Source organism: Panthera uncia (genome assembly GCF_023721935.1).
Source record: "Panthera uncia isolate 11264 chromosome B3 unlocalized genomic scaffold, Puncia_PCG_1.0 HiC_scaffold_1, whole genome shotgun sequence".
Taxonomy (NCBI): Eukaryota; Metazoa; Chordata; class Mammalia; order Carnivora; family Felidae; genus Panthera; species Panthera uncia.
The window spans coordinates 83,721,402-83,746,540 of NW_026057582.1; the positions used below are offsets into that span (position 1 = coordinate 83,721,402).

The 25,139-nt window shown below is 40.6% G+C and overlaps 1 protein-coding gene across 4 annotated transcripts in view; it reads right to left on the reverse strand.

Annotated features, from left to right (window-relative positions):
• Window positions 1-23,691, reverse strand: part of NDUFAF1 (NADH:ubiquinone oxidoreductase complex assembly factor 1) — a 51,166-nt gene extending 27,475 nt beyond the window's left edge. For 2 of the 4 annotated variants that reach the window (XM_049613395.1, XM_049613394.1), the window contains exons 1-4: window positions 23,528-23,691; window positions 18,218-18,863; window positions 13,756-13,941; window positions 181-255 (exon numbers count right to left, since the gene is read on the reverse strand). In XM_049613395.1, coding sequence (XP_049469352.1) covers window positions 181-255; window positions 13,756-13,941; window positions 18,218-18,793 — 837 coding nt within the window. In that variant the 5' untranslated portion in view covers window positions 18,794-18,863; window positions 23,528-23,691. Of the gene's footprint in view, window positions 1-180; window positions 256-13,755; window positions 13,942-18,217; window positions 18,864-19,695; window positions 19,790-23,527 lie in introns of those variants that run through there. The other 2 variants (XM_049613396.1, XM_049613397.1) reach the window with 2 other exon arrangements.
• Between the last annotated feature and the right edge of the window lie 1,448 nt (window positions 23,692-25,139).

A 25,139-nucleotide genomic window follows, 5' to 3' on the forward strand; every position in this document is an offset into this window, starting at 1 on the left:
GGATGGAGGTTTGGCTCACAAGATATGTCTGAGTCAACCTCCATATGGGAGTAACAGGGATGGCCTCAAGAATTTTTAGCTTTCATTTGCCAGCCCTCAAAAATGAACTGAAATGATCCTCACAGGAGTTCTGTTTCACTAAAGGGAACAGTTCTGAGTGAAAGTACAGGAAAATGTTACCTTATCAAGCAGAAGCTGGTACTGGGCATCCCGGATTCTTCCTTGATTAGAGAAGAAAAATTTGGAGAAAGGAATCTGAAAAAGAAACCATATACTTAACATCTCAAATGTCAGCAAGTGAGGCAGTTGTATGGAATTGCAACGATAATAGTTTAATGCTAATGTTATTTAATTCTAACGTTATAATTCTAATACATGCAGTTATGACAAGTGGCTTGTCATTTTGATCATAGATATACATTTTTTAAAAATGAAGTATTAGTTGGGCGCCTGGGTGGCTCAGTTAAGTATCTGACTTTGGGCTCAGGTCATGATCTCACGGTTCGTGAATTTGAGCCCCACATCAGGCTCTGTGCTGACAGCCCACAGCCTGGGAGCCTGCTTTGAACTGTGTCTCCCTCTCTCTGCCCCTCCCCCACTTGCACTCTGTCTCTGTCTCAAAAATAAATCTTTAAAAAAAATTTTTAAAAACTTTAGATGGCTCCTGGGTGGTTCCATCGGTTCAGCTCAGGTCATGATCTCACAATTGGTGGGGGTTCGAGCCCCGGGTTGCGCTCTGTGCTGACAGCTCAGAGCCTGGACTGGAACCTGCTTCAGATTCTGTATCTCCTCCTCTCTCTCTGCCCCCCCCCCCAGGCTCTGTGTCTCTGTCTCTCTCTCAAGAATAAACCAACATTTTTTTAAAAAATGAAGTATTAGAAGAAAACAGATAAAAACCTTTCTAAGCCAGAAATCCCAAAGGAAAAATGATACAGTAGAGTACAATTTAACCTTCTGACAGCAAAGACAAAGGATAAATATGTGTAACATTTATGAACAAAATTCTAATATCTTAAACACAAAACTTTCACAAATAACTAAGGTTTAATAACCAATAGAAACACGGGGAAGAGGGGAAACGGGCCCACTTGTATACAGCGGGTAGGTGTGCAGATTGGTACAACTCTTAGAGTGGCCGGCAACTGGGAGGCAAGAGTCTAAGAGGACTCCAAGAAGCCCCCTTCTGTATACACACACCCTCTTCCAGGTATTCATGCTAACCTCTGTTGCTGAGAAGGGACTGTGCACAAGTAAGGTCCTAAAGCAGCAGACCTTAATGTAGGGAAGATTATCCACTGTAGGCCCGATTTAATCACTTGAGCCTATAGGAGGGACTGGTGAAAGAGCCTAAAAGCATGAGCGATTCAGTGGGGGAGATCCTCCACTTTTTGTTCTAAAGGTGGAGGAAACAAAATGGCAAGGAATGCAGGCAGCTCCCTGGAGCTGAGAGTGGTCCTCAGCTGACAACCAGTCAAGAAACCAGGACATTAGTCCTGCAATCATAGGAACTGAATTTGCCCAATAACCTTAATGAGCTTGTAAGTGGATTTTTCCCCAGAGCCTCCAGAAAGGAATACAGCCCAGGAGACACCTTAATTTTAGCCTTCTAAGGCCCTGAGCATTGAACTCTGCCACACCAAGTCCCAACTCATGACCCATCAAATTGTGAGCTAATGTGGGTCTTTTGAAGCTGCTAAGTTTATGGTAATCACTCACAGCAATAGAAAACAGCAATATTTAGCGAAATTTGAAATGCTGTAACTTTGACCTACCAACTTCACTTTTAGGAATTTATGTTACAGATAGACTCTGACAAATATGTAATGGTACAGCTTTTTCTAATTAAAAAAAAAAAAAGGAAAAATAGGGGAATGGTTAAAAGATTACATTGCATCCACACAATTCAATACTGTACAGCTGTTTCTTTTCATGTAGATCTACACAGGATGCAATGGCAGACCTCTACAATGTATTAGGAAAAAAAATCTAGGGCGCCTGGGTGGCTCAGTCGGTTGGGGGTCCGACATCGGCTCAGGTCATTATCTCATAGTTTGTGAGTTCAAGCCCCACGTCGGTCTCTGTGCTGACAGTTCAGAGCCTGGAGCCTGCTTCAGAGTCTGTCTCTCCCTCTCCCTTTGCCCCTTCCCCGCTTGTGCTCTGTCTCTGTCTGTCTGTCTGTCTCTCTCTCTCAAAAATAAAAACATTAAAAAAAATTAAGGGGCGCATGGCTGGCTCAGTCGGTTAAGCATCCAAATTAGGCTCAGGTCATGATCTTGCGGTGTGAGACTTTGCCCCACATCAGGCTCTGTGCTGATAGCTCAGGGCCTGGAGCCTAGTTCAGGTTCTGTGTCTCCCGTTCTCTCTGTCCCTCCCATGCTCATGCTCTGTCTCTGTCTCTCAATAATAAATGTTTAAAAAAATTTTTTTAATTAAGAAAAATCTAGACAGAATACACAGTATAAAAATAAATTTTTAAAAAGCCTCAAAAAAATAATAATAAAAAATTTGCTAGAGCAACTGGAGAGTTCCTGGATGGCTCAGTAGGTTGAGCATCCGACTCTTGATTTCAGCTCAGGTCATGATCTCACGGTTTACAGATTCAAGCCCCACACCAGGCTCTGTGTGGAGAGTGTGGAGCCCTCTTGGGATTCTCTCTCTACCCCTCTCTTTCTGCCCCTTGCCCACTCATGTTTGTCTCCCTCTCAAAATAAACTTAAAACAAAACAATTTACCACAGCAAATGGGAACAACCCAGTGTCTATTAATACAGGCATCAACTATGGGAATTCCATTTAACAGAAAATGCCAGGGGTGCCTGGGTGGTTCAGTCGGTTAAGAGTCCAAATTTGGTTCAGGTCATGATCCCACAGTTTGTGGGTTCGAGCCCCGCATTGGGCTCTGTGCTAACAGCTCAGAGCGTGGAGCCTCCTTCAGATTCTGTCTCCCTCTCTCTCTGCCCCTCCCCTGCTCATGCTCCCTCCCACTCTCTCTCTCTTTCAAAAATAAATAAACGTTAAAAAATAAATTTTTTTAATGTCAAACAAAATAACAATAATGAAAAATAACTCCACAAAGCGACAGGGAAGCTCTCTAGGATTTAAATTAAAAAAAAAAAAAACACTAAAGATGTACAAAGTTTGTTATTTATACTTTTGAGTAAAATTAGACAAAATAAGAACATGTATTCACATTTGCTTATATTTGCATAACAAAAATGCCAACTACACAAGAAACTACAGAGCGGCTCCCTAGAGCGGGTGGGCAGGAAGAGTCAACAGGGACATGAGTGGGAGTGAGGCTTCTCACTGTACATCATTTTAGATTTTTGACTTTTGAACCAAAAAATTAATGTGCTGTTCAGATTACTTATCACCAAAAACACTTGTGGACATAAAAGTCTCAATTCAAAGCTCAGATTCCAACCCACCACTGCAGTAGATCACACTGCTCACATAGCAGATTTAAATGCAGTCACATCCTATTTCACCTGCTCTCTTCATTCCTGTCAGACAAACCTGGGGGGAACCCCCCCATCAATTTTTCATTTTGCACCCTAGTTTCACACTTCATCTACCTCATTATTCAAAACATATTTTGGAAATGGAATCAAGGCTACCTGGTTGCCATTCAAGGAACATGTGTCATCCACCCTACTGTCCCCTCAAACTAATCTCTTCTATCTTTTTGACACACAATTCTCTAAGAACACTGTCTACATCAAAGGAACTGGATTTTTTTTAGCTGGATAAAAAAGCTAAGAGGAAACATTAAATCTTGCATTAAAAGCTTGCATAAAAAGAAAAGGATGAACAGTTGTTCTCTCTTTCCAAGGGACAGTAAGCTAAATTTTATAATTTTTCCATCATTTTCCTCTGTTTTCTCCCTGTAATCAGAGTAAGTACTTAAGCATCTCACTTCTATTTACTAAAGGATAATTATTCATGCAGAAGTTAACAGCAATTAGTAACATTTAATTAAAAACCTCTTGTGACTACACCTATTGTAATGAGCACTGAGTAATGTATATAAATGGTGAATCACTATGTTGTATACCTGAAACTAATTTAACATTGTAGGTCAATAACACTTCGATTAAAAAAAAAAAATCTCTTCCCCAACACTTTCCCTTAATAATTTAAAGAGAGCTGTTGCAAACAACTATTCCTTCTGGCCAAAGTTAGGACTACATGTATTTTCAGGAAAGAAAGTAATTGTTAACAATTAAATAGCAATAATACCAGAGAATAATTTGTCAGTGTGCAAGCCCTAAAAAATGTACATACCATTTATTCTAGGTATGTTATTTCCGAGAATATACCCCAAGAAAATAATTAAGGATATTTACTTCAGAGTTTGGCACAACAGTGAAAATCTCTGAAAACAATCTAAATGTCCAGTAATAGGGGAACAACTAACTAAACTGTCTTCTATTTATATAGTAAAATATCATAAAGAAATTTAAAATGATATAAAAATGTATCTCAGCAGGAAATTGTATATGAAATTCAGTGAACAATATATGTTATAAAACAGCACTGACACAATAACATTTTTGTTAAAAAAATTTTTTGAAGCGGAAACAGAAAAATCTGGGGGGAGGGGCCAAGATGGCGGAAGAGCATGGAAGTTTTTTTTGTATCTCTCATCCCTGAAATGCAGCCAAATCAACCATAAACCATCTTGCACACCTAGAAAACTGATTTGAGGATTAACACAACAATCTGCACAACCTGAACCACAGAACTGCAAGGTATGCAGTGCGGAGAGGTAAAATGGAGGAGAGAGAAACCACCAAGGGCAGGGAGCTGTTTTTGCTGGCAGAGAGAGCACAAAGACAGGGGGAGAGTATAGGAAAAGCACCCCCCTCCAAAAGCAGCTGCAGAGAAAAAGGAAGAGTGGAAACAGCCACAAGAGTCTAAACAAAAAAGGGAGAAAGGAGAGGGCTTAAATTCCATTAAGACTCTAAACAGCTGGAGTGCAGAGTCTGAAACTTCATAGCTGGATACCTGGTGGAGCTCTGGATACCTGGAAGAGCAAATCCCCAGGAGCAGAGTGAGGTCCAAGGGGTCCTCAGGCCACACGAGGAGAGGTGGTTCCCCTGCTGGGAGGACATTTGGTAGAGGCTGTGCAGCCTCCCCACAGGCAAAGGTCCCAAAGGGGTCCCAAAGGACCCCAGAGAATAACCACATTCCCTGGTGCTGGAACAAGGTCATTAAGGGTGAAGCCTGGTGCCAGATGTGTGTTGTTATTTACCATAATCCCTAAAACACTGCTGCTACACAATCATGCAAACTTTCTGGGATGGGCTGGCACCCAGCTGCAGTCTCTGGGCATCAACAGCAGCACAGTCTGTAGAACATTCCTAGGAGCAGGCTGGAACCCAGCCATTGCTCAGCGAGACCCTCCCCCAGAGGGTCTGAGCAGGTCAAAGCTGCAGTCCCTTAGAAGTGAGGTGTTGGGAAACACAGCCCCATCTGAAATAAAACTCAGGAGGAAGGTGCCACCTAGCAGCCTGACAGCTTGGTCATGGACAGTGTAGAAGTGGGGAGTGGACAGAATCCCTAGTCAAAGGAGGGATGCTTGATTGCTGGTTGGGGAGAAATGGGTGATGCCATTTTCACCCCACACACCTGCACACACCACAACAATCCACCCCAGTAAGGCAAGCAGCGCCATCTAGTGGAGAACAGAGTCATTCACTAAGCCCCACCTAACTAGGCCAACCGTGCTCTTCAGGAACACAAGTCTCTCCACCAGCTTAGTTTACAGATTATAAAGTGCTTCATCGTTTGACTTCTACAGGAAACCAGATGTAATTTCAATAGTATTTTATTCTGTTCGCTGGCCCTTTTATTCAATTTTTTTTTCTTTTCTTGAATACAAGAGAAAGAACTTATTTTCCATTTTTATTAAAAATATTTTTAATTTTTTCTATGATATTTTTTACTTTTTTGTAAATTTTTAAAATTCTATTTTACTTTCATCATTTCATTTTATTCTATTTTATTGTATTCATTTTTTCAAATTTTCAAACGTTTTCCTTTTTTCTTTCCCATTTTTTTCTTATCTTTCCCTTTTTTCTCTATCAAGCTCTTTCAACAACCAAACAAAAACACACCTAAGATCTACCATCCTTCATTTGATTTCTTTGTGTTGTTTTTAAATTTTTTTCTTTTTTTTACTTTATTAATTCCTTTTCTTCCTTCAAAATGACAAAACTCCAAAAGAAAGAACAGGAAGAAATGAGAGCCAGGGACTTAACACAGATACAAGCAAGATGTTTGAACCAGAATTTAGAATCACAATAATAAGAATACTAGCTGGAGTTGAAAATAGATTAGAATCCTTTTCTGCGAAGATAAAAGAAGTAAAAGCTAGTCAGGATCTAATAAAAAAATGCTATAACTGAGCTGCAATCGTGAATGGATGGCATGGTGGCAAGGACGCATGAGGCAGAGCAGTGAATCAGTGATATAGAGAACAAACTTATGGAGAATAATGACGTAGAAAAAAAGGAGGCAGCTAGGCAAAAGAGGACAAAATAAGAATTACAGAATTCAGTGACTCATTAAAAAGGTATAACATCAGGAGCACCTGGGTACCTCAGTGTTAAGGTTAAGCATCTGACTTCCACTCAGGTCATGACCTCACAATTCATGAGTTCAAGCCCCGCATCAGGCTTTGTGCTGACAGCTCAGAGTCTAGAGGCTGCTTTGGATTCTGTGTCTCCCTCTCTCCCTGCCCCTCCCCCGCTCATGCTCTCACGCTCTCTGTCTCTCTCTCTCAAAAATAAACATTTTTTTAAAAATTAAAAAAAAAAAAAAAAGGAGTAACATCAGAATCCTAGGGCTCCTAAAAGACGAACAGAGAGAAAAAGGGAAATTTATGTGAGCAAATCATAGCGGAAAACTTTCCTAACCTGGGGGAAAGACACAGACATCAAAATCCAGGAAGCACAAAGAACTCCCATTAGATTCAACAAAAACTGACCACCAACAAGGCCTATCATAGACAAATTCACGAAATACTCAGGCAAGGAAAGAACCATGAAAGCAGCAAGGGAAAAAGAAGTCCTTAACCTACAAGGGAAGACAGATCAGGTTCACAGCAGGTCTATCCACAGAAACTTGGCAGGCCAGAAAAGAGTGGCAGCCAAGAATTCTTTATCCAGCAAGACTGTCATTCAAAATAGAAGGAGAGATAAAAAGTTTCCCAGGCAAACAAAAATTAAAGGAGTTCGACTACTAAACCAGCCCAGCAAGAAATTTTAAGGGGGACTCTCTGATGGGAGGAAAGATGAAACAAAACAAAACAGAACAAAACAAAAAGTGACCAAAAGCAACAAAGACTAGAAAGGACCAGAGGGGCGCCTGGGTGGCTCGGTCGGTTAAGCGTCCGACTTCGGCTCAGGTCACGATCTCGCAGTCCGTGAGTTCGAGCCCCGCGTTGGGCTCTGTGCTGACAGCTCAGAGCCTGGAGCCTGCTTCAGAGTCTATGTCTCCTTCTCTCTCTAACCCTCCCCCCATTCATGCTCTCTCTCTGTCTCAAAAATAAACAAACATTAAACAAAATTTAAAAAAAAAAGAAAAGAAAGGACCAGAGAATACCACCAGAAACTCCAACTCTACAGGCAACACAATGGCAATAAATTCATATCTTTCACTACTCACTCTAAACATCAATGGTCTAAATGCTCCAATCAAAAGACACAGGGCAACAGAATGGATAAGAAGACAAGATCCATCTATGTGCTGTTTACAAGAGACCCATTTTAGACAGATTGAAAATAAGGGGATGGAGAACCATCTATCATGCTAATGGTCACCAAAAGAAAGGTGGAGTAGCCATAATTATAACAGATAATCTAGATTTTAAAATAAAGACTGTAATAAGAAATGAAGAAAGTCATTATATCATAATTAAGGGGTCTATCCACTAAGAAGACCTAACAATTGTAAACATTTATGTTCCAAACGTGTGAGCACCCAAATATATAAATCAATTAATCACAAACAAACTCATTGCCATAATAGCAGGGGACTTCAACACCCCACTTACAGCAATGGACAGATAATTTAAACAGAAAATCAACAAGGAAACAATGGCTTTGAATGACACACTAGACTGGATGGACTTAACAGATATATTCAGAATATTTCACCCTAAAGCAGAATACACATTTTTCTCAAGTGCACATGGAACATTCTCCAGAATAGATCACCCTCAACAAGTACAAAAAGAGCTGAGATCATACCATGCATATTTTCACACCACAATGCTATGAAATTTGAAATCAACCACAAGAAAAAATTTGGAAAGATAACAAATACTTGGAGACTAAAGAACATCCTACTAAAGAATGAATGGGCTAAGCAAGAAGTTAAAATAGAAATTAAAAAGTACATGGAAGCCAATGAAAATGATAACACCACAGCCCAAAACCTGTGGGATGCAGCAAAGATGGTCATAAGAGGCAAGTATATAGCATCCACGCCTTCCTAAGGAAGGAAGAAAGGTCTCAGATACACAACCTAACCTTACACCTCAAAGAGCTGGAAAAAGAACAGCAAATAAAACCCAAACCCAGCACAAGACAGGAAATGCTATCGAACTCCCCCAAAAAACAGTAGAACAGATCAATGAAGCCAGGAGCTGGTTCTTTGAAAGAATTAACAAAATTGATAAACCCCTAGCCAGTTTAATCAAAAAGAAAAAGGAAAGGACCCACATAAATAAAATCAAGAATGAAAGGGGAGAGATCACAACCAACACTGCAAAAATGCAAACATTAATATGAGAATATTATGAGCAATTATATGCCAATAAGATGGGCAATCTGGAAGAAAGGGACAAATTCCTAGAAACATATAAGCTACCAAAACTGAAACAGGCAGAAATAGAAAATCTGAACCAACCCATAACCACCAAAGAAATAGAATTAGTAATCAAAAATCTCCCAAAAAACAACAGTCCAGGGCCAGATGGCTTTCCAGGGGAATTCTACCAAACATTTAAAGAAGAGTTAACACCTATTCTCTTGAAGCTGTTCCAAAAAATAGAAATGGAAGGAAAACTTACAAACTCCTTCTATGAAGCCAGCATTACCTTGATTCCAAAAGCAGACAAAGACCTCACTAAAAAGGAGAACTATAGACAAATTTCCCTGATGAACATGGATAAAAAATTCTCAACAAGATACTAGCCAACTGGATCCAACAATACAGTAAAGAATTATTCACCACAACCAAGTGGGATTTATACCTGGGATGCAGAGCTGGTTCAAGATCTGTAAAATAATCAATGTGATACATCACATCAATAAAAGAAAGGACAAGAACCACAGAATCCTCTCAATAGATCCAGAGAAAGTATTTGACAAAATACAGCATCCTTTCTTGATAAAAACCGTCAAGAAAGTAGGGATAGAAGGATCACCTCGAGATCATAAAAGCCGTATATGAAAGACCCAATGCTAACATCATCCTCAATGGGGAAAAACTGGGAGCTTTTCCCCTAAGGTCAGCAACAAGACAGGGATGTTCACTCTCACCACTGTTATTCAACATAGTATTGGAAGTCTTAGCCTCAGCAATCAGACAACACAAAGAAATAAAATGCATCCAAATCAGCCAGGAGAAGGTCAAACTTTCACTCTTCACAGATGACATGATACTCTATTTGGAAAACCCAAAAGATTCCACCAAAAAACTGCTGGAACTGATCCATGAATTCAGCAAAGTTGCAGGATATAAAATCAATGCACAGAAATCACTTGCATTCCTATACACCAATAATGAAGCAACAGAAAGAAAAATCATGGAATCAATCCCATTTACAATTGCACCAAAAACCATAAAATACCTAGGAATAAATCTAACCAAAGAGGTGAAAAATCTATACGCTAAAAACTACAGAAAGCCTATGAAAGAAATTGAGGAACACACACAAAAAATGGAAAAACATTCCATGCTCCTGGATTGGAAGAACAAACATTGTTAAAATGTCAATACTACCCAAAGCAATCTATATATTCAATGCAATACCTATCAAAACAATACCAGCATTCTTCACAGAGCTAGAACAAATGATCCTAAAATTTGTATGGAACCAGAAAAGATCCCAAATAGCCAAAGCAGTCTTGAAAAAGAAAACTGAAGCTGGAGGCATCATAATTCCAGACTTCAAGACGTATTACAAAGCTGTAATCATCAAGACAGTATGATACTGGCACAAAAACAGACATTCAGATCAATGGAATAGAATAGAGAACCCAGAAATGGACCCACAAAAGTATGGTCAACTAATCTTTGACAAAGCAGGAAAGAATATCCAATGGAATAGACAGTCTGTTCAGCAAATGGTGCTGGGAAACTGGACAGCGACATGCAGAAAAATGAACCTGGACCACTGTCATACACCATACACAAAAACAAACTCAAAATGGATGAAAGACCTAAATGTAAGACAGGAAACCATCAAAATCCTAGAGGGGAAAGCAAGGAAAAACCTCTTGGATCTCGGCCACAGCAACTTCATACTCAATATGTCTCCAGAGGCAAGGGAAACAAAAGCAAAAATGAACTATTGGGATCTCATCAAGATAAAAAGCTTCTGCACAGGGAAAGAAACAATCAGCAAAACTAAAAGGCAACCAAGGCAATAGGAGAAGATATTTGCAAATGACCTATCAAAAAGGGTTAGTATCCCAAAATCTATAAAGCACTTATCAAACTCAACAACCAAAAACCAAATCATCCAGTGAAGAAATGGGCAAAAGACAAACTTCTCTACAGAAGACATCCAGATGGCCAACCGACACATGAAAAAATGCCCAAATCACTCATCACCAGGGAAATACAACTCAAAACCACAATGAGATACCACCTCACACCTGTCAGAATGGCTAACATTAACAACTCAGGCAACAACAGATGTTGGCGAGGATGTAGAGAAAGAGGATCTCTTTTGCACTGCTGGTGGGAATGCAAACTGGTCCAGCCACTCTGGAAAACAGTATGCAAGTTCCTCAAAAATTAAAATAGAACTACCCTATGACCCAGCAATTACACTAGGTATTTACCCAAGGGATACAGATATGCTGATTTGAAGGGGCACATTCGCCCCAATGTTTACAGCAGTAAACATTGGCTATCAACAATAGCCAAAGCATGGAAAGAGCCCAAATGTCCATCGATGAGTGAATGGATAAAGGAGAAGCGGTAATATATGTGTATGAGCATGCGTGTGTGTGTGTATATGTATCTACACACACACACACACACACACACACACACAATGGAGTATTACTTGGCAATCAAAATGAATGAAATCTTGCCATTTGTAACTACATGGATGGAACTAGAGGGTATTATGCGAAATTAGTCAGAGATAGACAAATATCATATGACTTCACTCATATGAGGAATTTAACAGATGAACACAAGGAAAGGGAAGCAAAAATCATATAAAAACAGGGGTGCCTGGGTTGCTCAGTCGGTTAAGCGTCGGACTTCGGCTCAGGTCATGATCTCACAGTCCATGAGTTTGAGCCCCGCATCGGGGGGCTCCAGCTCAGAGCCTGGAGTCTGTTTCAGATTCTGTGTCTCCCTCTTTCTCTCTCCTCCCCCGCTCATGCTCTGTCTCTCTCTTCTCAAAAATAAATAAACATTAAAAAAAAATCATATAAAAACAGGGAGGGGGTCAAAACATAAGAGACTCTTGAATATAGAGAACAAACAGAGGGTTGCTGGAGGAGTTGTAGGAGGGGGTGGGATGGGCTAAATGGGTAAGGGGCATTAAGGAATCTACTCCTGAAATCATTGTTGCACTATATGCTAACTAACCTTTAATATAAATTAAATTAAATTATTATTTATAAATAATATAAATTAAATATATAAATAATATAAATTATTTATATTAACCTTTAATATAAATTAAAGAAAGAAAGAAAGAAAGAAAGAAAGAAAGAAAGAAAGAAAGAAAGAAAAAAAAAATAGATCTGGAAGGTACACACCAAAAGTATTTTACCTTTGGGTAGTGGTTAATTTTTTTTTCCTTTTCGGGATTTTCCAAATTTTCTATATGAAATCCTAGTTTTAATAATTCATTATATTGGAGCGCCTGTGTGGCTCAGTCAGTTAAGCATCCAACTTTGGCTCAGGTCATGATCTTATGGTTCGTGGGTTTGACCCCTTATTTGGGCTCTGGGCTAACAGCACAGAGCCTGCTTCAGATCCTGTCACCCTCTCTCTCTGCCTCTTTCCTGCTCACGTGTTCTTTCTCTTTCTCAAAACTAAACATTTTAAAGTAATAATAACTTGTTATATATACTATTCGTATACAAGTGTTACACATGTAGTAATTTTTTGCTTATGTAACTATATTAATGCAGAAATATGCATCAAGTGTCTGTTATATGCTAGGCACTGTTCAGGTGCAGGGGAGACAGCAGGGGAGACAATACAGACAAGGTCCCTGCTCTCCAAATTTACAGAATTTATGTTCCAGGGGCACAGGGTAGAAAGTGATAATAAAGAGACAAGTGAATGAACAAAATAATTTTACTTAGTGATAAGTTCTATGAAAAAAGTAAACAGGGTAGTGTTAGTGACTGGGTTAGAGGATACAACTCTAGCTACAGGGGTCAGGCATCTCTGAGGCCTTTTGAGCTGAGAGGTGAGTGATAAGGAAGAACAAGCAGGTGAAAAGCATACCAAGCAGATACAACATCAAGTACACAGGCTCTGAGATAGAGGTGAGCTTGTTGGGTGTGATACACAGAAAAGGGGCCAATATGGAGGAAGAAGGTAGGCAGGGAGACTGAGGATAAAGATAGGGGTCTGATACTATAGGCCCAGTAGACCATGTTAAGGAGTTTGGGCTTTATTCTAATTGCATTGAGAAGCCACTGGAGGGTTTTAAGCATGTGACTGATGTAGTCTGCACTTTGTGTTAGATCACTCTGACAGCTGAGTGGAAAGTGAATTTTAGGGGGCAAAACCATGAAGAGGCTGCTGTAGTAAATCCAAGGGCCTGGAATAGGGTGAGTGGGAGAGATGGCTAGAATGGTCAGACTCTGGGTACAGTACAGGTGACAGGATGTGCTAAACAGACTATATGTGGGGTAAGGGAGAAAGCAATCTAGAATGACCCTTAGGTTTAAGTATAAGCAAAAGAGGAACTTTCTTTGGAGTTTATGTATTAAAAACCTTCAGTAGACAGAAGAAAAGAATGGGAAATTGAAATTCATTCCCTTAATTTCTACCTCTTTTCCTCTGGGTGAACATTTTTACCTTCTTAAAGCTTACTCTCACAAAGTAACAGTGCCTTATATTACCAAAAAATGAATAAAAATTTTGATGATTGTAAAATATGAAGTATTTATTGCTCCTAAGAAGACTTTCTCCTAAGCTAGGGATACTAGCTTAATAGAGTTGCCTGGAAGAGGGGATGTGGTGGAAACTTAAGAAGAAACATCTACTTGGGCACAGAGCAGAGATGTACCCATGATTTACCATGGACCTGGCCATATCCTTATGAGAAATATTTACTGGTTAGGAAACTAACATTTATATTAATTAAAGAAAAAAATCACTTATATAAATCTCACCCCTAGATCATCTTCCTTCTTTCTCTTTCCACACCTTCCAAAAGGGATTAATAAGGAAAAAAAAAAAAACAAAAAAAAACTACAGGATAGCCATGATTTCAAAAGACTTCATTTTCATACACAATAAAGACTTATGCTGTTACCTTGACCTCCTGCCAGTAGGGCCCCCCACGGGTGAACATGAAGTAACTGTACATTTGATCCTTCCTCTGGATTATATCCGTGTCCTGTCTAATATTCACCATCCAAGGCCGACCATCTCCACGTACACGGAGATACAGAGTGTTGAACTGGGACCAATCATAAGACCTCTTTCTCTCAAAAGGGCCCTAAGGTGCAGAAAGGAAAATTAAGTTCATCTCATTTTCCACTACTAGCAAAATTAGTCATCTTTTGAAGTATCAAAAGGATCCACTGGCATTTTTCTACCTAGTTTGGCTTTCTACCATAAGGAGGCAGATAAATCTGGGGATTATTTTTTTAGCATAAAATACTGACATAGTATTTATGTTTCTCTTTTTTTTAATGGTCACTTATTTTGAGATAGAAAGCATGTATGCATGCACAATTGGGGGACAGGCAGAAAGAGAGAGAATCCCAAGTAGGTTCCACACAGTCAGCACAAAGCCCAACGCAGGGCTCAAACTCTTAACCTGAGCCGAAATCAAGAGTTAGACACTTAACCAAATGCACCCCCCAGGCGCCCCGTATTTATGTTTCAAAGGTAATGTTCAGGACATGATTGGCCCAGGACAGTGTTGATATGTGGTAGGCACTCATATGTATCAATGAATGGAAATGAATTGCTGTATGTACCTTTTTTTCCCCTGGTCCTATCAAGTAATGGATTCTGAGTGGGCAGCGACAGCTGCCTTCCTATAAATCAGAAAACTATGAAAGAGCTCAAGTTTTAAAATTGCTGTTTTATAACAATAGCTACCATCCACTGAAAACCTACAGTAAGCACTGTGAATGCATAATTTCATCCCTCACAGCCCTCTGAGATAGATACTATCATTGTGTTCCAGCTTACAAATGAAGAAACTGAGCACTCAACTAGGAAATGGTAGATCCAGTGCCATTTAATTCCAAAATCTATATTTAAAAAGAAAAAAAAAAAATTTTTTTTTAATTTTTTTTTTTTAACATTTATTTATTTTTGAGACAGAGAGAGACAGAGCATGAATGGGGGAGGGGCAGAGAAAGAGGGAGACACAGAATCGGAAGCAGGCTCCAGGCTCTGAGCCATCAGCCCAGAGCCTGACGCGGGGCTCGAACTCATGGACCGCGAGATCGTGACCTGAGCTGAAGTCGGATGCTCAACCGACTGAGCCACCCAGGCGCCCCAGAAAAAAAATTTTTAATGTTTATTTATTTTTGAGAGTGAGAGAGGAAGACACAGAATCTGAAGCAGGCAGCAAACAGCCCGATGCAGGGCTCGAATTCACGAATTGTGAGATCATGACCTGAGCTGCAGTCACTCAACCAACTGAGCCACTCAGGTGCCCCTCCAAAACCTGTATTTTTAATAACTACCTATACTGTCTCTCATGGAAAATGGAATTTAGTGTTAATTTAAAAACTGTTTTAAACATTTAAAAATGCTGTTTATTTACAGCATTCTCAAATGTAACCTGATTTTGAGAATAGCAGTGCTCAGATATGAACTATCTTATTTACTAGCTGTGTAACTTTAGACAAGTTGTTAACTCTCCCAAAGCCTCAGTTTCCTCATCTGTATAATTAGGATGACCACACTTTACAGGATTGTTGTGAGGAATTAAAGGGATATATGTATATACATGTATATATGTATATGTACATGTATACATATATATGTATACATATATATGTATATATACGTATATATCTGTATTTATGTATGTATATATGTATACACACACACACACACACACACACACACACAGAAAGTAGCAAGAGGACTGGCAAGGCACACTTAATAAATTTTATCACCTATTTTCATTACTCCACAGTGTTTATCCAGCCATAGAATTATTTTCTACTGTGGAATGACCAAATCCATTCTGTGGATTTCAGGCACTAGAAAGAAAAAAAAATCTTTGTATGCATACTTGTCTCTGAAAGAACACATACCTTTCTTTCTCATCATTCTCTGGAGAGAGGGACCCTTGTAACTAACATTTGCCTTTCTCCTTAGAGTACAATAGCCAAGCAAACATCCAGAGGCTATGGCCAAGGCCAGGCATGAGAGCCTGTCCAGGTAGCCCTGAAACAACATCCAGTCAGCAAATTTGCAAAAAGCCATAGACTGGTTGTGAGACAAAGAAGCTAACCTAAGTAACTCTAGAAAATAATGTTCTGATGGTAAACTGTAAAACTAAAGACAAAGGAAACTATATATACCCAGTGTACTCTAGTTGGTAAAGTTGTTTCTTACAGGGTTATGGGTTAAAAGTTCTGAAACTGCTGGGGCGCCTGGGTGGCTCAGTTGGTTAAGCATCCGATTTTGACTCAGGTCATGATCCCATAGTTTATGATTTTGAGCCCTGCATCAGACTCTGTGCTGACAGCTCAGAGCCTGAAGCCTGCTTCAGATTCTGTTGTCTCCTTCCCTCTCTGCCCCTCCCCTGTTCACACTCTCTTTCTCTGTCAAAAATAAACATTAAAAATAAATAAATTTTAAAAAAATTTTTAATTAAAAAAATTTAAAAGTTCTGAAACTGTTTTGCATGTACACGGGGCTGAATTAACAGGTAAGTTGATGGTAAATAATGGGAGACAGGTTTCTCACATTATTACAGTACGAAGTTATAGATAAGAAGAGGGAGAAGCTGAAAATGAACCACATGGTACTATATTAGAGTCAGCACGGTATGAACTCCTATTTGGCTTGTACAGAAATAGTTACAGACGTGTTTCCACGATTGGTATACATCCCTGTATTTCCTGCTGTGTCCGTTGAGAGGTCCTTGAAGTACTGTCAACCCAGTAGCAACAAGCATACTCAGCACCCAGATCTGGGTTTCTAATACCATTCTCCAAAAAAAGGCACCAGGGCTCTTTTGGGAAATGGCTAGTTCTAGGTTTGAGACAGAGAAAATACAAAATGTGCTTAGAGCATCTTATAGTGCCAAAAAGTTCTAAAAAACAAAAAAATGGAGGCATGTCAAAAGGACAAAAACCAACTTGAAAGAGCTTCCAATGGCCAAAGCTGGAACAATTTGAGCAACAAAATAAATAACATAGCACTGGATTATAACCCGAAGTATGAGTCCATACAAAATGACTGGCTGACTAAATAAAGTGGGAGAAAAACAAAACTTCTTCTCTGAAGAATACCCAATAATATATGAAAATACCATCCCTTTAAGGAGACAGAACTTAACCCCATGCCCTGCTCCCATGCCTTGAATGTAGGATGCTCTTAGTGACTTGCTTCCAAAGAAGAGTATGGAAAGAAGAAAAACAAATAGTAACAACAGAGTAATCTGGCAAACACTATCCTGACCAGGGGATCAAGGTTAACACATCAATGATAAGTCACATTGCTAGCATGTACTCCTGATATGATGTGATGAAAACAGTACTTCAGCTCTGTGGTATTCTTCCTAAAAAACCAAAAACCCAGTCTTACAAGGAGAAAAAACATCTGAAAATCCCAAATTGAGGATTATTCCACAAACTACCTGACCAGGATTTCTCAAATCCTCAGGAAAAATAAGGAAAGACTAAGAAACTATTACATGGTAGAGGAGCCTAAGGAGACATGACAACTAGATATAATGTGGTGTCCCGGCTGGGATCCTGGGACAGAAAAAGTACAAGTGGAAAAACTACTGGAATACAAATAGTGTCTGGAATTAGTTAATAGTAATGTACCAATGTTGGTTTCCTAATTGTGACAAATGTACGAAAGCAATCTAAGATAGCAACATTTGGAGAAGGTGGGTGAGGGGCATATGGAGTCTTCTGTACTATCTGCACAATTTTTCAGTAAAACTAAAACTTTTCTAAAATAAAAAAGTTTACTTAAAAAACCAAATAAAAACTACATGGTGACCCTACATCCACCCTAATGAACCTCTGGTCATCACAGGGTCTGTGGTCTATTAGAGAAGATGCATATCTCCCGAGATCATTGTTCAAATGTCTGACTTCTCAGAGCTCCTCAAACATAAGAATGTCCCACCCTGACCCAAAGTGATGCCCAGAAACAAGTGCCCCCTCCTCAGGAACCACTTCCCCCTTATGCTTTTGCTTTTTACACCTGTGCCCCGTAGTTACTTAACCCCACTGACACAGATGACCCACCAGGTGTTTTCATTCATACAAACAAAAGCTATCTGTAGGGGCAACTGAGTGACTCAGTTAAGCGTCCAACTCTTGATTTCGGCTCAGTTCATGGTCTCACAGCTCCTGAGTTCAAGCGGCGCAATAGGATTCTCTTTCCCTCCCTTTCTCTCTGTCCCTCCCCCACCCATATTCTCAGTCTCTCAAAATAAATAAACTTCAAAAAAAAAAGTATTTTGTTTAAAAAACAAAAAAAGCTATCTGCTACAGTTCATACTACAATGAAATTCACCCCCGTTCACTGGGAAACTGAGGCTCTGGGACTTCACTTACCCTTGGAATCCTGGATATCATTGCACAGTACCCACTGTGGCCACTTTCCCCATCTTTAGGCGCCTCAGAGCTCAGAGTTCCATACAGCAGTGCACTCTGATTATTCTTGCCCATTTTCAGGAACACTTCACTTCTGCCTCCAATTGTCTTATCAGAAGTCACCATCCACTTATCTAAGTCCTCTTTTCCACGGAATTGCCAGACAACCTTGGCTTGTTCCAGCAAGACCTCATGCAGAGGGCGGCCTTCAGGGCCGATACAATAATTCACAATATCATCCTTCAAACGCCTACAGTGGTTCTTTATTTCATCTTTAATTGCCTTATCAAAACTAACTTCCGGCTTTTCCTCTGGAGAGGTTATATCCAAAGCAACTTCTCTCTGGTGATGTCCTTGCAAATCCCCTTCAGTATTCCTTTGAGAGGACGTTTTGCCAGGAGCAGCCACAGGTTTCTGAAGACTACTAGAACAATAGTCTGCAAAGCGATTACCCAAAAATGGACATGAGGAAACACTTGGCTTCAGGCATTTTCTGAAAATATAAGCGCTACTCAGAAACTTGTGAACCAAAGCCATAGTAAGATAAAATGTAAATTTCTCCCTGGGCTACAAAGGAAAGAAGCTTCAGCAAATAGCTCAATTCCACCTAGAAAGGAAAAGACATTGAAGAGTTACCAGGGTAGCAATGACTGCATCACAATTTCAAATTCAACAAAGACACGTGTTGTGAAATTCATGAACTTATTTTCTAATTCTATAAACACTTCCCCAGGGCCTACTATGAACATAAGCCTGTTTACGCAGTATGTAAAGAAAGTATCCCCCTGCCTAGTGAAAAAATGAGAAGAGGAAGAGAAACACAGGCCCCCTTCATGGAGTTAATTATTACCTCAAAATAATTCAAGTATGTACTTCAAAAGGTTGTGTTGACCTTAAACCAAATTTTTATGCTGATTCTTATTTTATTTTTATTTTTTTAATTTTTTAAAGATTATTTACTTTTTGAGAGACAGAGCATGAGTGGGGGAGGGGCAGAAAGACAGGGAGATACAGAATCCAAAGCAGGCTCCAGGCTCTGAGCTGTCACCACAAAGCCCGACGTGGGGCTCAAACTCACAAACCTGAGATCACAACCTGAGCCAAAGTCGGATGCTTAACTGACTGAGCCACCCAGGTGCTCTTATGCTGGATTTTTAAAGAAATCATTGACACCTAAAATAAAATACTCAACTAATTCACTCCAGGACCTAGGATAACTGAAAACATTTTAGCACTTCATCTATACAAACAGGGACTACAGTGTACATTGTATGTGGAGTCAGAAAACATGCCCACTTATTAGGTTATGAACATTGTGAATATTGGCAATTTCATACGGCTAAACCTAATAAAGCTCTTTATCCTCTGGTAAAGCTATTAATCTTTTGAAGCCTCCATTTCCTCAGGGGTAAGGCTGTGTTAACACCTCCTCTACTTACCATAAGGTATTCTTCTGAAGATCAGATGGAATGAAGGCTACAAGAGCATTCTCTGATCCAGTAAGGTTTTCAAACCACCTGGCATATATTATCTCATTTAAGGCACACAAGGCTCCTGTAAGACAAGCCAGGGAGATATTTCCTTTCTCTAGGAAACAGACACCAACAGGTGAAATGATTTGCCTAAGCTCACACTGCTAATCAGCATGGAAGCTAGAACTAGAACCCTAGCCTTGAGTCCTTCCACTAGATGCTGCTGCTTCTAGTAAAAACATCAGCAACACAAGTTCTATAGCTCTAGTAAAATAACAACTTTGGCTAAACAGTTCTCTCTCCTACTTACTCCAGCTACCCCTAAGAGGAAATAAAAGATGCAATGCCAATTTCTTTGTCTTTCTCCTATCTTGGCCCAAAGACCAGGAGAAAGGAAAAACAAAAACAAAAATTCATCCACTAGTCAGAAGATGGTGCTGAATGAGGAAATAAACAGAACACTAAAAACTTAAAAGAAAAAAAAAAGCCTCAAAAATGCCAAAATCCAACAATCTGGCTCACCTGCTTCAACTGCCTAGTAGTCTACAACTAAATGGCGCCCAGACCACCCTAACTACAACCAAGGAGTGGTCAATCTTCTAGAGTGCCCCTCCTCCCTCACTCCTCACATCAGGGGAATCACCACTTTCTTTCTTCTAGAACACTGCACTCTGCTCCCTGCCTCCAGGCTTGCTGCCACCACCTCTACCTCATCCCACCTCTCAGCATCTAGAAGGGCCTAAAACATAAAACTGATCATTTATCTTCTCTGATTAAAACACATGTGGGGCTCCCTCATGGTCTTCAGAATAAAGGCCAACTTTCTCCACAGGGTCTAGAAGACTCCACATCTGGCCTCCATTCATCTCCCCAACCTCACCTCTAGTCACATCCCACTCTCTACTCCAATCCTGGCTAAACACCTGTGCTCCACCAAGTGCCAACCAGTACTCCCTTCTCTGGGCTTCAGTCTTTGGCTGATTGCTGTTCCTAGGCCAGGAATGCCCTCCACAGATTTTGCCTAGCTACCTTATCCTTTGGAACTCAGCTTCAACATTCCTTACCCCTCCAAGAACCCTTCCTTGACGATTCAACTTCACCAGCACCTGCAACCCTCTGATGTAATCTTACTGCATCCTGGGCTTATACTTTCCCTACTACAGTTTACTGCAATTTCTTCATTAGTCTCTTCCATCAAGACACTTCCAGTCTGGCGAGGGAGACCATCCTCACTGTGGCACTTCCAGCTCCCAGGATGGTGCCAGGCATGCAGGAGACTTGTAATATATGTTAAATAATACCTCCACAATTCCCCACTTTCTCAACCAGTGTCTTGGTTCAGGGTCTTATTGCTTCTTACCAGGACTACTGTAACTTCCCAACAAAGGGCTTCTCAAACTTTAAGTGCCTATGAATTGGAGCGTCTCAGTAGCTCAGTGGGTTAAGCATCCAGCTTTTGACTTTGGCTCAGGTCATGATGTTGCGATTCATTAGTTTGAGCCCCGCATCAGGCTCTGTGCTGACAGCTAAAAGCCTGGAGCCTGCTTCAGATTCTGTCTCTCTGTCTCTCTCTCTCTCTCTCTCTCTGCCTCTCCCCCACTTGTGCTCTGTCTCTCTCTCTCTCTCTCTCTCAAAAATAAGCATTAAAATTTTTTTCTTAAATCACTTTAAAATGCAGATTCTGATTTAGTAGGTATAGGATAAGGCCTGAGATTCTGTATTTCTAACAAGCCCCCAAACGATGCCCTTGTCATTGGTCCATAGGATACTCTTTAAGTAGCAAAATTCTAACACATCTCCTTGACTCTGATCTCCTCTACTTCTCCCAATCTATCCTTTGACAGGCAACAAAAGGGATTTGTCTAAATCTGACTGCACTCCCCTTATAATAAGTCAGCAATTCCTCCCCAGAAATTCAAACTCCTAAAATAGTACACAAGGCCCTCCAAAATGTGCCCAAGTCCCGATCTATTGACTCATATCTATGGGCAATAACCTCAGCTCCATCAAGACCAACTGTAGGGGCACCTAGGTGGCTCAGTCAGCTGAGCGTCCAGCTCTTGATTTTGGCTCAGGTCATGGGATCAAGCCCCTTGTGAGGTTCTGTGTTGAGTGTGGGGTCTGCTTAAGATTCTCAGTTTCCCTCCCTCTGCCCCTCTCCCCCGCTTGTGTACAGTCTCTCTAAAATTAAAAAAATAATAATTTTTTAAAAAGACCAACTATAATCCTGTCTGAATACATACAAAAAAAAAAAAAAAAAACCACTGTTGAAACCACAAAAATGACCAAATATTCTACTATCTTGGCTAATATGAATGACTAACATATCTTTTTTAAGTTTATTTATTTTGAGAGAGAGAGAGTCTGTGAGTGAGGGGGGCAGGGCAGAGAGCAAGAAATGAGACAATCCCAAGCAGGCTCCTCACTGTCAGTGCAGAGCCTGATGCAGGGTTCGATCCCACAAACAGATTATGACCTGAGCCAAAGTTAAGAGTCTGGGCACTTAACCGAGAGCCACCCAGGTGCCCTGAATGACTGGTATATGTTGACCAATCATGGCATTAGCCTAACACTAGATAGATAAGACTTCACATTCCCAGTCATAGAATTACCTCCACTTCCAGACTACTTTCCCCCAAATCACTTAACACAAACCTAAATCCAATAATAAATCCCTTTTAACACTCTCTTACTTAGATGTTACATGGTTTCCTATGGTATGTGTTTTTTCTCACTGTAAGAAGTAATAAGCTCATGTTCAACTATAGTCATGTTCCTGGTTGCCTTCCATCAGGGGGCAATGACATTACTCTTCCTCCATATTCTCCTGACAATCCGTGCATACCCCTCTTTTGCCCTTACATAATGTTAGAATATCACTTTTATCTGTCTACCTCACTAGTGTGACCTCCTTAATCATAAGGACCATGGCTTAAACATAACTGATGCCCAATGATGTTTGCTGAATAAATGAAAACCACGCAAACAGTATATTTTCACATGGACTAAAAAAAGAAGGGAACCAGGAAATTAAAAACAGTTGATCTGAGGTCCTGGAATCACAGGTAATATTTCAATTTCCCTCACCGATTGTGCTTAAATAATTTTATCTCCATATATTAAGGAATTTGGGAAACAAATGATAATCCTACAAAATGGAATTTGTACAACCATAAAAGATTCTCGAGAACCCCAACCATAGGCTACACTACTAAGTGGCAAATAAGGAGAAATCCAAACTGCATATATACAAATATTGCAAGCATAAAAATGCAGAGACAAAAAAGTTTTGGGTGGCGAAAAAAGGCTTAAAGCTGTATATAGGATGGGATTATGAGTAACATTATTCACCCTATTTTCCACACTCTTAATAGTGCTGTTACTTCTCTAATAACATAAATTTAATTATAAAATTTTGCTTTGTATTTTTACCAATAAACATAAAGTAAAACCCATCAAATGGATGGTCCGATGCCGAAGTTGATGAATTCTGACGGCAACGGAACCCACTGAGCTAAAAGAGAGTAGTCTTAGTAAAGATTATATACCCAGGGTTTACCATGTGCCAGAAACTGTTCTAAGTATATTTCATTGACTCCTCACAACAACCCTGAGAGAGGTGCTATAACTGTTCCCATTACAAAGACGAGGAAACGGAGGTTCCAAGAATAAATTAACCGAGGTCATACAGCTAGTAAGTGGCAAAACTAACCCTCGACCCCTGTGTTTTAACTCCGGATCTGATTCGGGGGGAACGGTCGGGACCGTGCCACGAAGAGGCAGCCCCGTCAGGCCTCACCTGCTGGGGCTGTGTGGCCCTCCCACGTCCCGGACGCGCTAACAGCTTGCCGGTGCTTGCTGGCCTCCCCGCCGGAGCGCGCGAGTGACTTCCACCCGGATCTCCGCTTTTCCCGACCGGGTACTCCACTTTCTTCGTGTGCGTCCGTCTGCTTTTCCAGTCCGGCGCCAAACCAGACCCTAGGGCACTAGAGTTCCGGCCGAGGCGCAGTCCGGGGAAGAGATTTCCGGAGCCCGGCGAATTCAGGCTTTTGGTCGAACAGCCTCCCAAAGGGCTCCGCTTACCCCCTCCTGATCTTTTCTGCCCTGTGTGAGAAAGTGGCGGAGAGTTTAGAGACGCTTTTCTCCTTCCCTTTATGCATCCCTGCTTCAGGCTGCAAATTCCACCTCGCATCTTTCAAACAGGACCCAAATACTGCTAACGTCCTTTCGCCCCCGGGCGCCAGGGTCCCCTCTTGCCGCCTCTCCCCGCAAGCACCTAAAAGCTGCCCATGGCCTCAGAGGACTGGATCTCCTTGGAATCGCCCCCCCCCCCGCCCCCGGAATCTTTGGAGACCCACCACGCACCTGGACAGCAAACCGTCCTACCAGTCCTACCCAAATCCTGCACAATGGGGCCGCCCACTCTCCAGAACTTCTGTATCTATTGCACACCGCTGTTTAAGCACTTTCAACATTGTGTCTTAAGTATTCACTTCTCACTGCCTCTGCCACTCTGTGAGCTTCTTGGGTCCAGACTTATGCTGTTCTTCTGTCCTCAGCAATTAGCACTGTGCTAGCAGGAATTAAGCTCTTAGCAAGTATTCGAATGAATTGTAACCCCCGGCAATTAATTCCAGTCTTTTCCAAGGTTCCGAAAGGCCTCACCGAATACAATTGGCTTTTCCAAGTTTCCCCTACCACTTGTTTCCATTCCACCACCTCTTACTTCTTGAAATTCTGCTTTTGACTTTTCTAGACTGACACTTGCCTGGTTATCCTACCGCCTTGAACCTTCCACAGCTGCCTCCACCACTGACTCTTTTTAGTTTCAGATATAAGTTATGTACAATTTCATCTTCCCTAAATCCCAGAATATATTTCCAACCTCTTTTTGTTAAGAGTTTTTTTTATTTTTTATTTATATTTTTATAAAATTTATTTATTTTGAGAGAGAGGGAGAGGGAGAGGGAGAGGGAGAGGGAGAGGGAGAGGGAGAGGGAGAGAAAGAAGAGCAGAGAGTATCCCAAGCAGGCTCTGTGCTGTCCACACAGAGCCAGACACAGGGCTCGATCTCATGAACCATTAGATCATGACCTGAGCCGAAATCAAGAGTTGGATACATAACAGACTGAGCCATCCAAGGGCCCCAAAGATCTATATTTTAAAGTATATGACAGGGGTGCCTTGTCATACAATATTTGCTCTTCTGTGTCTGACTTACTTCATTTGGTATAATATATTCAAGGTTCAACCGTACTGTAGCATGTGCCAGAATTCTCTTCCTTTTTAAGGGTGAATAATATTCCATTGCATGTACTTACCACATTTTGTTTTTCTATTCATTATTGATGGCAACTTGGCTTATTTCCACCTTTTGCGCATTGTGAACAATGTTACTGTGAACATACGTG